Source organism: Panthera uncia, chromosome F1 (assembly GCF_023721935.1).
Source record: "Panthera uncia isolate 11264 chromosome F1, Puncia_PCG_1.0, whole genome shotgun sequence".
Taxonomy (NCBI): domain Eukaryota; kingdom Metazoa; phylum Chordata; class Mammalia; order Carnivora; family Felidae; genus Panthera; species Panthera uncia.
Window position 1 is genome coordinate 21,793,102 of NC_064813.1, and position 14,408 is coordinate 21,807,509.

The 14,408-nt window shown below is 36.7% G+C and overlaps 1 protein-coding gene across 1 annotated transcript in view; it reads right to left on the reverse strand.

Moving 5' to 3' along the window:
* HMCN1 (hemicentin 1) overlaps window positions 1-14,408 on the reverse strand; it is a 463,881-nt gene that overhangs the window by 122,422 nt on the left and 327,051 nt on the right. Inside the window, exons 47-48 of the mRNA XM_049634070.1 lie at window positions 10,534-10,647; window positions 9,871-9,957 (exon numbers count right to left, since the gene is read on the reverse strand). Coding sequence (XP_049490027.1) covers window positions 9,871-9,957; window positions 10,534-10,647 — 201 coding nt within the window. The remainder of the gene's footprint in view (window positions 1-9,870; window positions 9,958-10,533; window positions 10,648-14,408) is intronic.

A 14,408-nucleotide genomic window follows, 5' to 3' on the forward strand; every position in this document is an offset into this window, starting at 1 on the left:
AAGTTCTACTTTGGGGGTGCCTGGGTGGCTCAGTCGGTTAAGTGCCTGACTTTGGCTCAGGTCACGATCTGGCAGTTTGTGAGTTTGAGCCCCGCATCGGGCTCTGTGCTGACAGCTCAGAACCTGGAGCCTGCTTTGGATTCTTTGTCTCCTTCACTCTCTGTTCCTCCCCTGCTTGTGCTCTGTCTTCCGCTTTCTCAAAAATAAATAAACATTTAAAAATTAAAAAAAAAAATAAGGTCTACTTTGTATGCCAGGAAAGAATAGGATAATTTATTCAAAATGTTAACAGAAAAAAAATCTGTCAACAAAGAATACTACAGCTGGCAAAGGAAAGATAAAGATTTTCCTGAACAAACAAAAGCTGAGGGAGTTCATTATCACTAGACCTGCCTTACAAGAATGCTAAGGACATTCTCAAGTGGAAACAAGAGGATGCACAAAACTCACCAGTAATAGAAAATATACAGCCAAAGTCATAGTCTCTTCAATTGTAATGGTAGTATGTAATTCACTTACAACTCTAGTTTAAAAGTTAAAAAGTAGGGGTGCCTGGGTGGCTCAGTCGGTTAAGTGTCTGACTTCACCTCAGGTCATGATTTCACGGTTCATGAGTTTGAGCCCAGCGTCAGGCTCTGTGCTGATGCTTTGGAGGCTGGAGCCTGCTTTGGATTCTGTGTCTCCCTCTCTCTCTGCCCCTCCCCTGCTCATGCTCTTTCTCTGTCTCTAAAAAATAAATAAATGTTAAAAAAAAAATTTAAAACTTAAAAAGTAAATGTATTTAAAATAACCATAACTGCAATAATTTGGACATGTAAAAAGTAGAAAAACTGCCACATCAATAATCTAAAATGTGAGGGGGAGAGAAGTAAAAATGTAACGTTTATGTATACTATCAAATTAAAGTTGCTATCAGGCTAAAAAAACATGTAAGATATTTTATGTAAGTCTCATGGTGAAGAAAAATCTATACTAGTTCTACAAAAGATTAGGATAAAGGAGTCAAAGCTTACTGCTACAAAAAAACCATCAACTCACAAAAGAAGGCAGCAAGAAGCAAGGAATAAAGGGTTTACAAAATAATAAGAAAACAAATGGCAATAGTAAGTCCTTACTTATCAATAATTACTTTAACATAAATGGATTAAATTCTCCAATCAAGAAACAGAGAATGACTGAATGAATTAAAAAACAAGATTTAGTAATATGTTGCCTACAAGGGAGACAAAGAAGATCATTATGAAATGATAAATGGATCAATCCTCAAGAAGATATAATAAATGTAAATATTTGTGCACCCAACATTGGATCAACTAAGTATATAAACAAATACTAATAGAACTAAAAAGAGAACTAAACAGCAATACAATAGTATTTAGGGAACTTAATACCCACTGTCAACAATGAAAAGATCATACATACAGAGAATCGATAAAACAACAAGAACAACTACAAAACAAAAAACAAAAAAACAAATAGGATTTGGACAACACTCTAGACCAAACAGAGTTATACAGAACATTCTAGCCAACAATAGCAGAATACACATTATTTTCAGCACACATAGTACATTAATTAGAATATGTTATATGTTAGACCACAGAACAAGTCTTAACAAATTTAAGATGATTAAAATCATACAGACTATCAATCAGACAACACAAAGAAATAAAAGGCATCCAAATCAGCTAGGAGGAGGTTAAACTGTCACTCTTCGCAGATGACATGATACTCTATATGGAAAATCCAAAAGGTTCCATGAAAAACCTGCTAGAACTGATTCATGAATTCAGCAAAGTTGCAGGATATGAAATCAATGCACAGAAATTGGTTGCATTCCTATACACCAACAATAAAGCAACAGAAAGAGAAATCAAGGAGTCGATTCCATTTACAATTGCACTAAAAAACACAAAATACCTAGGAATAAATCTAACCAAAGATGTGGAAAATCTATACACTGAAAACTATAAAAAGCTTATGAAAGAAATTGAAGACGACACCAAAATTAACCAATGGATAATTTCCATTTCCAAAAAATGGAAAAACATTCCATCCTTCTGGATAGGAAGAACAAATATTGTTAAAATGTCAATACTACCTAAAGCAATCTACATATTCAATACAATTCCTATCAAAATAACATGAGCATTCTTCACAGAGCTAGAACAAATAATCCTAAAATTTGTATGGAACCAGAAAAGACCCCGAATAGCCAAAGCAATCTTGAAAAAGAAAACCAAAGCAGGAGGCATCACAATACCAGACTTCAAGCTATATTACAAAGCTGCAGTCATCAAGACAGTATGGTACTGGCACAAGAACAGACACTCAGATCAATGGAACAGAATAGAGAACCCAGAAATGGACCCACAAACGTATGGCCAACTAATCTTTGACAAAGCAGAAAAGAATATCCAATGGAATAAAGACAGTCTCTTCAGCAAGTGGTGCTGGGAAAACTGGACAGCGACATGCATAAGAATGAATCTGGACCACTTTCTTACACCAGACACAAAAATAAACTCAAAATGGATGAAAGACCTCAATGTAAGGCAGGAAGCCATCAAAATCCTCGAGGAGAAAGCAGGCAAAAACCTCTTTGATCTTGGCCACAGCAAGTTCTTACTCAACTCGTCTCTGGAGGCAAGGGAAACAAAAGCAAAAATGAACTACTGGGACCTCGTCAAAATAAAAAGCTTCTGCACAGCAAAGGAAACAATCAGCAAAACTGAAAGGCAACCGACAGAATGGGAGAAGATATTTGCAAACGATGTATCAGATAAAGGGTTAGTAGCCAAAATCTATAAAGAACTTATCAAACTCAACACCCAAAAACAAATAATCCAGTGAAGATATGGGCAAAAGGCATGAATAGACTCTTCTCCAAAGAAGACATCCAGATGGCCAACTGACACATGAAAAAATGCTCCACATCACTCATCATCAGGGAAATACAAATCAAAACCACAATGAGATACCACCTGACACCTGTCAGAATGGCTAATATTAACAACTCAGGCAACAACAGATGTTGGCGAGGATGCGGAGAAAGAGGATCTCTTGCATTGTTGGTGGCAATGCAAGCTGGTGCAGCCATTCTGGAGAACAGTATGGAGGTTTCTCAAAAAACTAAAAATAAAACTACCCTACAACCCAGCATTTGCACTACTAGGCATTTATCCACAGGATACAGGTGTGCTGTTTTGAAGGGACACATGCACCCCCATGTTTATAGCAGCACTATCAATAATAGCCAAAGTATGGAAAGAGCCCAAATGTCCATCGATGGATGAATGGATAAAGAAGATGTGGTGTATATATGTATGTATGTGTATATATATATATATATATATAGAATGGAGTATTACTCGGCAATCAAAAAGAATGAAATCTTGCCATTTGCAACTATGTGGATGGAACTGGAGGGTATTATGCTAAGTGAAATTAGTCAGAGAAAGACAAAAATCATATGACTTCACTCATATGAGGACTTTAAGAGACAAAACAGAGGAACGTAAGGGAAGGAAAACAAAAATAATATAAAAACAGGGAAGGGGACAAAACAGAGAGACTCGTAAATATGGAGAACAAACTGAGGGTTACTGGAGGGGTTGTGGGAGGGCGGATGGGCTAAATGGGTAAAGGGCACTAAGGAATCTACTCCTGAAATCATTGTTGCACTATAAGGTAACTAATTTGGATGTAAATTTTAAAAAATAAAAAATAAAACAAGTCAAAAAAAAAGAAAAAAAGAAAAATCATACAGAGTATCATTTCTTATCACAATGGTATAAAAGTACAAACCATTAACAGAAGGAAAGCTGGAAAATTCACAAATACATGGAAATTAAACAGTACACTTTAGAATAACCAATGGATAAAAGAGAGAATCAAAAGGGAAATGAAAAAGTATCTTAGGACAAACGAAAATGGAAACACAACATATCAAAATTTTTAGTATGCAGCAAATGCAGTTTTAAGACAGAAGCTTATATTGAAAAACTCATACATAGAAAAATAGAAAAATCTCAAATAAACAACCTAACTATACACATCATGGAACTAGGGGAAAAAAAGAACTAAGACCAAAGTTAGCAGAAGGAAGGAAATAATAAAGACTAAAGCAGAAATAAATGGAGAATAGGACAACAATAGAAAAGATTAACAAAACTAAGAACTGGTTCTTTGGAAAGATAAATAAAAATGTTTAGCTGTCCTAAGAAAGACAGACAGAAGACCCAAATAAATAAATTATAAATGAAAGAGGAGACATTACAACTGATACTATAGAAATACAAAGGATTATAAGAGAGTACTATTAATACTATTGCCAACAAACTTGACCACCTAGAATAAATAAGACAAATTCCTGAAAACATATAAGTTGCCAAGACTGAATCATGTAGAAACAGAAAATCTGAACAGACCAATGAGTAAGGAGACTGAATCAATAATCAAAAACCTTGCAATAAAGAAAAGCAGAGATCAGATGGTTTCACTGGTGAATTTTACCAAACACTTAAAGAAGAATTAACAACAGTTCTTCTGAAACTCTTTCAAAAATTGAAGAGGAGGCCAGCATTACCCTGATACCAAAGCCAGGTAAGGATACCAAAGAAAAGAAAACTACAGGTCAATATCTATTTTAGAGACAGAGAGACAGAGAGACAGAGCACAAGTAGGGGAGGGGCAGAAAGAGTCAGAGACAGAATCTGAAGCAGGCTGCAGGATCTGAGCTGTCAGCCCAAAACCCAACGCGGGGCTCGAACCCACAAACCATGAGATCATGATCTGAGCTGAAGTTGGACACTCAACCGACTGAGCCACCCAAGTGCCCCATCCTATGGCTTTCTAATTCTTTATGCCTTGTTAACCCATCGGTGCAAGCTCAGGGAATTAAATAATAAAACTTAATTCTACTAAGGTTTACTGAAGGTCAAATAAGCTCCTGTTATTTCTGTTCCAATTTGTTAGCAAGAGGATGACTTAGAGTAAATGGTTAACTTTGTCTCATAGTTTTCATGAGTAATTGTTAAAATAGCTTTCAGGGTCTTTGGTAACCTAAAACTTGAACATTTTGCTTAAATGTTAAATCAAATTAAGTTCATCAGACATTTAGGGTTCTTCCAAATCAAATGGACTGCTGAAGCATTGCTTACTAAACATAGGTTTATGCTTCTGATGTCTTATGGCAAAAAAAAAAAACCCAAACTAAGAATATTTAAATCCATTAAAAAAACATACTTTATGCCTAATGGATTCATAAGTCTGCCACCTAAAAAATTTCTGATATAACAGTTCACAATTGGTTACTACCTAGTTTTCACTGGAGACTAAGGTTTCTAAGAGTTAAAATTCTGCTATATGTAATTAAGGCTAATGGAAATAAGTAACTTCATATATAAAAAAAGTAAGAGATATGTAAGATCTAAAAAATGAAAATACATTTTTGTTAATGGTAATAAGTAAAATAAGTAAATAAATAAATATAATTTTAACAAAAAGGGTAAAACAACAGGACAACACATCCTTTTAATTTTTTTTATTTAAGCCTTGGTTGGAATTACCCATTCTTTATAATCCACAAGGCCAAGCAATTATAAAATGAACACGTATTATGCTCAAAAATATGTAAAAGAACAAACAAACAAACAAAAAGGGGGGAGATACCCCTGGCTGTCTGCATTATAACCTCAGCTCCTTCTTGATAGTGCTGTGATTACTCTTAACTTTTAAAATCTTAATCCTCAAGTACTAACTGCAGCTGAATGACATTCTTCAAAATCAGATAAACCCTCTCACCCTATGGTGGTGCTATCCAAAATCCCCAAAGGGGGGCTCACACGGACTGGGCCCACTGAACTTCTCACCTGGGGTCGAGGATATGCTTGTGTTCTTTCAGATTCTGGACCTCTGTGGATTCCCTCTTGGTTGGTGAAGCTGTACCATGCCATAGTGGAGACCCCCAGGATATCTTCCAGTGAACTAGGACATCCAGAGAATGACTCTGAATGAGCAACCACTGCCCCCCTTTTTCAAGATGGAAGAAGCCTCTTCATGGACTCCTCATCCTGAAGCCACAAACACAAGTTTTTTGCCCCTGATATAACATGGGGAAGCCTTAAACGCCTGTCTAACCAGGCTGTCATCCTCTTACAACACAATGATATTGCATATGCCCCTAATTCGCATCTGATGGCCATGATCTCCATCATTAACAAGAATTTGATATATGTAACCCTGATTCTTCTCCTTGACCTCATTTGTCCAGGCCGAGCTCAATATTCATATTGGGCTCATCTCCTTAACCTACCTATATTTGATAGCTTAACACTTGTAGCCTGGGATATTTCTATTAGCAATAATGGCAGAGTTCATGGAAGGAGCCAATCTTAACCGGCCCTTCCAAACTGAACAAGAGTATTGGCTTTATATGCCAAGGCCTCAATGGTGGCTTCTTCCAGCACCTCCTGTGTGTGTTACTAAATTTAGCATTTATCTGTTTGTCGCAAACTAAAAATTAACTGGCTTTTATGTGTACAGCCCAAAACCTCTACAAGGCCAGAGAATTTTACCTTTTTGTCAGCCACAAGCTTTGATTTACCTCAAAAAACAAACATATCTCACACTCCTAATGTTATAACTTGCTCTAGTCTCAAATATTCAGACCACCCCTGGAATAATATTCCTTGGACAACCTGTTATGGAGAGATTGAGCATAATCTTCGCTGGGGCAACTGGACTATATTATTGAAGGGGTCCTAGAGGACACCTTGAAACAAAATATTCAAATAAGACCATATCCTATGACCAGTCTAGTAGGGACAATATTTTCTGGAAAGACAGAGCTTGTCAGGCCCTTTAATTAATGCACATAAAGAGAAATTAAAAGGACCGGCTTATTAATCTTTGTAAGCTAGGCCTTCCCTTCTTCACTTGTACTGTTAGCCATGGTGAAATTTATGTAAATCGACATATTAACATAACTTGGGCTTTCTTGAACAACCATCAATTTGCATGGACCACTACTTGTGTCCCTTCTCCCTATGTTCTCTTTGCTACCTCCACTTTACAGATCAAACAACTAGAAAATAATTACAATATCTCTACCTCCCAGGGCTGGTTTATGTCCTGCATAAATAATTATAACATTACCCAATTAAATATCTCCTCTTTATCAGTACTTAGCGCATCTCGGCCTGGGTTCCTGTAATAGCTCTGAGCCCTATATGCATCCATCAGGACTAGGCACACTTTCCAAGTTTGTTCAACACTGGTAAGGCAAAAAAGATTTGTTGCCCTGTTAATCATGGGCATCCTAGCAGCAGTAGGCGCTATGGTCTCTGCCACTGTTATTGGAATCTCCTGCATCATACTATCCAAACAGCCCATGTCCTTAATAAGTTTATGGTCAACACTACCAAAGAATTTATAAGTCAAACTTCTATTGATAGACAAGTTTTGGCCTGCCTCAAAGCTCTTGAGGCTGCAGTGGAATTTATTGGAAAAAGACAGGAGCCCTTGTTCCTTCACTCTAAACTGTCCTGCGACTCTAACTACCAGCATATTTGCATGACTGGCATTCCTTATAATCACTCCCAACCTTGGGATGCTGTCCAGACACACCTTCACAGTGTTTTTTCTTCCTACCTCTCTAACAATATAGAAAACTTAGATATAACTTGTATCAACAGGCTACAATATGCAGAAGACTAACTTAAAAATGAGTGGGCTGATTCCTGGGCAATGTGGCGTGACCTAAATCCTTTCTCACTTACAGCCAGCACTCATCTTAAACTGTGGATAACTCTGGGAAGTGGAATGCTTTTACTGTGTCTCTTTTTACGTATTTGCAGAATCACCCTCCAAACCATCCAAAAGCAAAAGGACCAGGAGCTCATTATGACGGTCCTCAAACACTAAACTAGAAGAACCAAGAAAAACAAAAAAAAGGGGGAACTGTAGGGAATAAGCTTAGGAATTCCCTGAGCTTGCACTGATGGGTTAACAAGGCATAAAGAATTAGAAAGCCACAAGATGAACACACCCAAGTTTGGGTAAACAAGATTAGGTGAACAGGGCAAAGGCCCTCAGAATAGGACAAAGGTATAGGAACAGGAAATCTCAGGATGAAAACATCCAAGGTGAGGTAAACAAGATTAGGTTTCAGAGCAGAAACACCCTCCAATTTAGTACAATAGCAGAAAGCTGCTTTCACTGGAAGGAAGGACAAAAACAGATAAACAAGGCTATAGACCACAGCAGGGCAAGTTGCCTGGAGTGGAGCTAATTAGCAAAAGAATGGTTGTCTTATTAACCCTGAAGTAGCATGCTCTTTCTTGTCCCTAGGCCAGTTTAGGTAAACAGAGGCGGTGCCTCACATCTGCTGTAAACAACCTTCCACCCAGCACCAGAATTTTATTTTGTATTGACCCAAACCCCTAATGTTCACAGTTTCATTGTCTCTTTGTGCATGCCCATCACGCTGGTAAGATTTCTGATCCTAATAAAAACAGAGCAAGGACCCTTATTCAGGGCTCTTGTCTCCTCTTGGACATTACCCTCTCTGGCATTTCAATCCTGCATCCACTCTCTTGCTGGACAAGAGAGAACTCCAGACCCAGAGTCTATGACACGGGAGTCCTAAACTAAAAAGCTTCTGCCCAGCAAAAGAAATCATTGGCAAAATAAAAAGGCAACCTATGGAATGGGGGAAAACATTTGCATACCACATATCTGATGAGGGATTAATATCTAGAATATATAAAGACCTTAATAGCAAATAACAACAAATAATAAAATTTAATAACTGGCAAGGGACCAGAATAGACATTTTTTCCAAAGAAGACATACAGATGACAAATAGGTACATGAAAAGATGTTCAACATCACTAATCATTGGGAAATGCAAATCAAAACCACTGTGAGATATTACGTCACACTTGTTAGAATGACTGTTATCAAAAGGACAAGAGATAACAAGTATTGACGAGGATGTGAGAAAAGGGAACAATTATGCACTGTTGGTGGGAATGTAAATTGGCATAGCCACTTTGGAAAACATTGTGGAGATCTCAAAAAATTAAAAATAGTAATACCACATGATTCAGCAATTCTCCTTCTGGGCATATATTTAAAAAAAACCAAAGCCACTGTCTTAAAAAGATATCTGTACTCCCATGTTTACTGCAGTATTATTCACAATAGGTAAAATATGAAAACAACTTAAGTGTCTATTGACAGGTGAATGGATAAAGAAAATGTGTGTGTGTGTGTGTACATCACACTTTCTTTATCTATGTATGTGTGTGTATATATGTATATACATATATTGTATATATCTTTTCTGTTTCTCTATATACAAGGAGAAGCAGAATTTTTAAAAAGACAATTTATTGAATTGAAAGAAAAGACCTATGTGTCCTTCTTTTCTCCCCCACCCACCCCTTCTTTCTTCCTTTCCTCAGTGTAGGGGTATTCTTTTGTTTTTTTAAAGCTTATTTATTTATTTTGAGAGGGGGAGGAGCAGACAGAAGGAGAGAGAGAATCCTAAGTAGGCTCCGCGCTGCCAGTGCAGAGCCTGATACAGGGCTGGATCTCACAAACGGGGAGATCGTGACCTGAGCTGAAATCAAGAGTCAGATGCTTAACCGACTGAGCTACCCAGGCACCCTGGAATATTCTCATCTCCAGAGAATCTTAGAAATTTCCTCCTATACTTCTATTGGCTCTACTCAACTAGAATTCAATTTCAAATGCTTATGATAGTAGTTTGACTTTTTTCTCAACTAATTAAGATACATAGTGGAGGCAATAAATAATCAGTGAGTGGAGGAACAGCAGGAATACACGAGCTAAGTCCCTTACCTGTCACTTCACAAGTCAGTGTAACACTCTGTTTCTCTTTGACCTTCATGTCTTCCAATGTATTTTCGCCCACAATGCGAGGTGGCACTAAAAAAAAAAAAAAGGTTAAATGCAGAAAAAAACAGAAAAGTAAGCAACTATTCTAACAGCAGGATTATTATTTTATAAGCATCTTTGTTTATATTTTTATAAGCTATAACCTTTAAAACAAATCCCCAAATTCTCATTATTTGTTTACTAGAATAATGTCATAACATTATTTTGATCAATTCCAATTTTTAGATATAGTATAAAGTTATATGCCATGAATTCACTTATAATGAATTTTATTGTAACATAAGTTATGAAGTCTGGATAAAAATGCCAACAAGTTGATAAGAACATTTATTAGACATTTATTTCTCCCACTGTAACTCTGATAAATATTCACATGAAACAAGTTATCAGAGTCTTAAAATATTGTTGAACAATTGTGAACTGAAAAGACATGGCATTTCAGGCATTTTAATCCAACTAATTACATCCAAAATTATTCTAACACTGAATTATTGCCAAAAGTATCAGCCCAGGGGCCAAAGAATATATGAATGTGAGATCAAGCTGTAGATAAATTTTAAATGTACATACAGAATGCATTAAGCCAACTGAAAATTATAAAAATACCTAGTACTGAAAGCCCAAAGATTCTTCTTTCTTCACCAGCTGCATTTCTTACAACACAAGTATACTGTCCCGCATCTTCTATTCTGGTCTGCATCAACCGCAGAGTCCTGCCTCCTAGAGAAGCAAACCACCAGATGACTCAAAAAGAAATCGATAACTTTACAAGTTGGCCAACTAATGCTCAATTTAGATAAAATTCAGTCAATATGCTTCAAAGGCCTTAAACATTCATTTAAGTCAAGTATCTTTTTTAAATCATGTTTTAAGTCTATATGAAACAGAAAAGGTAATTCAGAATAATTTTTTGGTTGAATGGATAAAAACATAAATACAATGCTAGGTGACAGCAGGCAAGAAACAGAGTTTCAGAGAGGCGATGTTTGAACATAATCTTAAAAGGCAAATATACGCTAACACATAGAGGAGTTGAGAGAAACCACTGTTAAGTAGACTATGAATGAGGTAGTACAGGAAAAAACAGATGTGGGTTGTGGTACTTAAAGGTGAGGGAAGCCTGGGTGACTCAGTAGGTTGAGTGTCTGACTCTTGATTTCAGCTTAGGTCATGATCCAAGGGTTATGAGACTGAGTCTTGCATTGGGCTCCGAGCTGAGGGTGGAGACGGCTTGAGATTCTCTCTCTCTCTCTCTCTCTCTCTCTCTCTCTCTGCCCCTCCTCCCCACTCACTCCCTCTTTGTCTCTCTAAAAAAAAAAAAAAAAAAAAGAATCAGAGCAGGTGAAGCCAATATTAAGAGATAAGACTAGTTGGAGTAGGGCCAGACGCTTTGGCCCCTTGAATGCTTTGCTATGGAATTGGGACTTTATCGTGCTCACTAAAAGCTATGGAAGTGTGTAAACAAAAAAACGTCATGATGTGATCTGTGCTTTAGAAAGACAACTGTGAGAGGACATTTAGGAAAAGATTCCCAGTTTGCCACTGGGCATATGAAATGGGAATGTGAGAAAGAGAACTACACAAGTAACCCAGACTATGGTGACATCACTCTATAAGGAATGGGGGAAACCATGAAGACCAACTACTGGTCTTCACCTGAGTATCATGGAGTCCTAGAATCATTTCGATCAAAGTCTGTGGGCGTCACTTGACTGACTAGCACAACTCTGCTTTTGTTACATTTTATGTTTTGTACTTCTATGTAGGGACAAAAGATTCTGCATCTATGAAATGCTTGTAGACTGAGAGGGAGGCTCTGATATGCTGAAGGGTCTAGTCACACCCTGAAGGACAAAGGAAGAGGAGCCAGTAAATGGGCTGAAGCAAAGCTTGAAGAAAACTAAGGCACACTGAGAGGAGAGTCCTTGAAACCATTTGAGAAGTACATTCTAAGGAAAAAAAAGTAACTCATGTCTTAGATTTTGTAATACTTTTCTACCTGGTACATTTTTGCTTAGTACTCTGAATTTGAACTAAAAAAATGGAAATGGTTAAACATGGAATTTTCATGTAAATATTCACCTGGCTCTGGATTTCTCAGGAGAGTCCATCTGCTTTGTTTTTATAAACACAAGATGTCACTGAGCTTTTCCTGTAAGCAACCTTCCTATCTTCAACCCGTTGAAAGGTGAGCTAGGTAGTAACTTATTTAGACAAAGTTGATTACCTGAATTCAATCTTTTTTTTTTTCTGAACTGAATTTAAATAAAGAAAGTTAAATACAGAAATTAGGTAAACATGTCAAAAAAACTTGTGTTAATTCGGCAGGGATTCAGGTACTCACCGCCAAGTTAGTGAGACCATAATATGATTCCAGCTGAGAGATATTAACACAATACAACTTTTATGAGTTATTTCTAGCTCTGCAAACCTTAACCTCCTAAATCTCATGATCTTTCTTTTGTTTCCTGGTCCTCTCACTTAATCCAGTGAGAAACAAAAGATCTGACGATAAGTTATACTTAAATGGAGATGTTTCTTGTACCTATTAAATTTTTATAGCAGCTATCTGTTCTTGGCAGATAACTTCAAAACAATGACCTTCACAAACATATTGCTTTCAGAAAATCTGTATTTAGTCTCAGGAGAACTAATCTTAATGAAACAGAAGTGTGCAGCAGACCAAGGACCAAGCAAGTCATATGCCATTCATCTGATTCTCATTCATCTATTGCACAATACACATGTTCAGACTGTAAAACTGAATGACTCTTTTGGCAACGCCACGAGGTCAAATACTTTTAATGTGTTCACTCGGGGATCTCCAGCTGCTTGTCAAGCAAAACAAGACTAAATAAAACCAAAACACCACTCCTGTAAATCTAGAATAAGCCAGAGCATATCACTCTTTGTGATAGCAGTACATCACTACTATCTCGCCTTTTTCATTTCAGGAGCCCTGGTGTAGCTATTATATTTAAAAAGAGTTCCTACTTTTTCAGCAATTGAGAATTAAAAAAAAAAAGAAGCCAAAACTATGAGGATAATTTCAAGACAAGAAGATAATGTGTTCAGGTTTTTGGTAGCCAAATTGTAATAAAGCCTTTATCATTCGTATGCATTTCCTAAGATCAATAGAGACTAGGACTCCTGTGCAGAGGAAAGTAATATAGTAAGGAAATAGGAAAATTTCCCAGGACAGGGACACCCAAACCTTTTACTTGACTGTCTATGGCAATACTGAACATGTATTGGATGCTTGTGTTAACTGATTTACATATATGAACTCATTTCAACTTTACAAAAGCCCTAAGAGGCAAATATTATTAATGTCTTCACTTTATAGGTGAAGAAATAGAAGTTAACAAAGTTACTTTTTTGGAATTGTAAATTTAGTGAGTATTATAGGCAATAAATACAATAATTATAGCAATATAAATTCTTCATCAAGGTCCTATCATTTATAGACCAACACCTTAAAAAAACAGAGGGACCTTAGGATATTTAGAACTAATTCAAAACTAGGAAAGGATCTTATCTGAAAAAGTCTTCAAAAGTGGGAATTGAAACTTTGAACAAATTTAGAGGCAAGAGGTCACTTACTCTTAAGAACAGTTCATCTTAACTTTTAACAATATAACTATTTTTTAAGTTGTTTATATTCAGACCCAAATCTGTCCCTAGAATCTTCCATAAACTGGCATTACTTTTAGCCTCTGGAACTAGACACAACCAACATAATTCTTTTCTGCACCATGGTTCTTCAAGTCTTTAAATTTAATTTTCACTATGTAACCATAACGTTACATACGGTTTATTTTTCCACCTTAAATACAATCAGAAATGTAAATTATTTTGCAATAATGTACTATCATGGTTACCTTTTTAAAAAAATATTATCAATAGGTCCTTCCAGTCTTCCTAGTGAGTAAGTTAAGTCCAGAATACAATTGGTCTCTTTCTTTTTTTAATTAATGAAAATATCTTTTATTAATGTGGCAAAATACTGGATTTATTTTCTTGATGACCACATTACACTGTTAATGTATACTGAATCACAAACACAATTCAGAGCTCTTCTTGAAAAATTCGGGAGCTATATTTCACCCTAATTTTCATCATTTAAAAAAAATTTTTAAGTTTATTTATTTTGAGAGAGAGAGAGAGAGAGACAACGCAAGTGGGGGAGGGGCAGAGAGAGACAGAGAGAGAGAGAGAGGGAGGGAGGGAAAGAGGGAGAATCCTAAGGAGGCTCTGTGCTAGCAGCTCAGAGCCCGATTCAGGGCTCTAACTCACAAAACCGTGAAATCATGACCTGAGCTAAAACCAAGAGTTGGGAGTTTAACCGACTGACTCATCCAGATGCCCCCATCATCATGCTTTTAATGTAAGTGCAGAAGTTTGACTTCATTTTGTTAGGCTTAACTCAAAAGTTTCAGGGTGAGGTGTGTTTGAATTCAGATGCCTTCATTCAGCATATT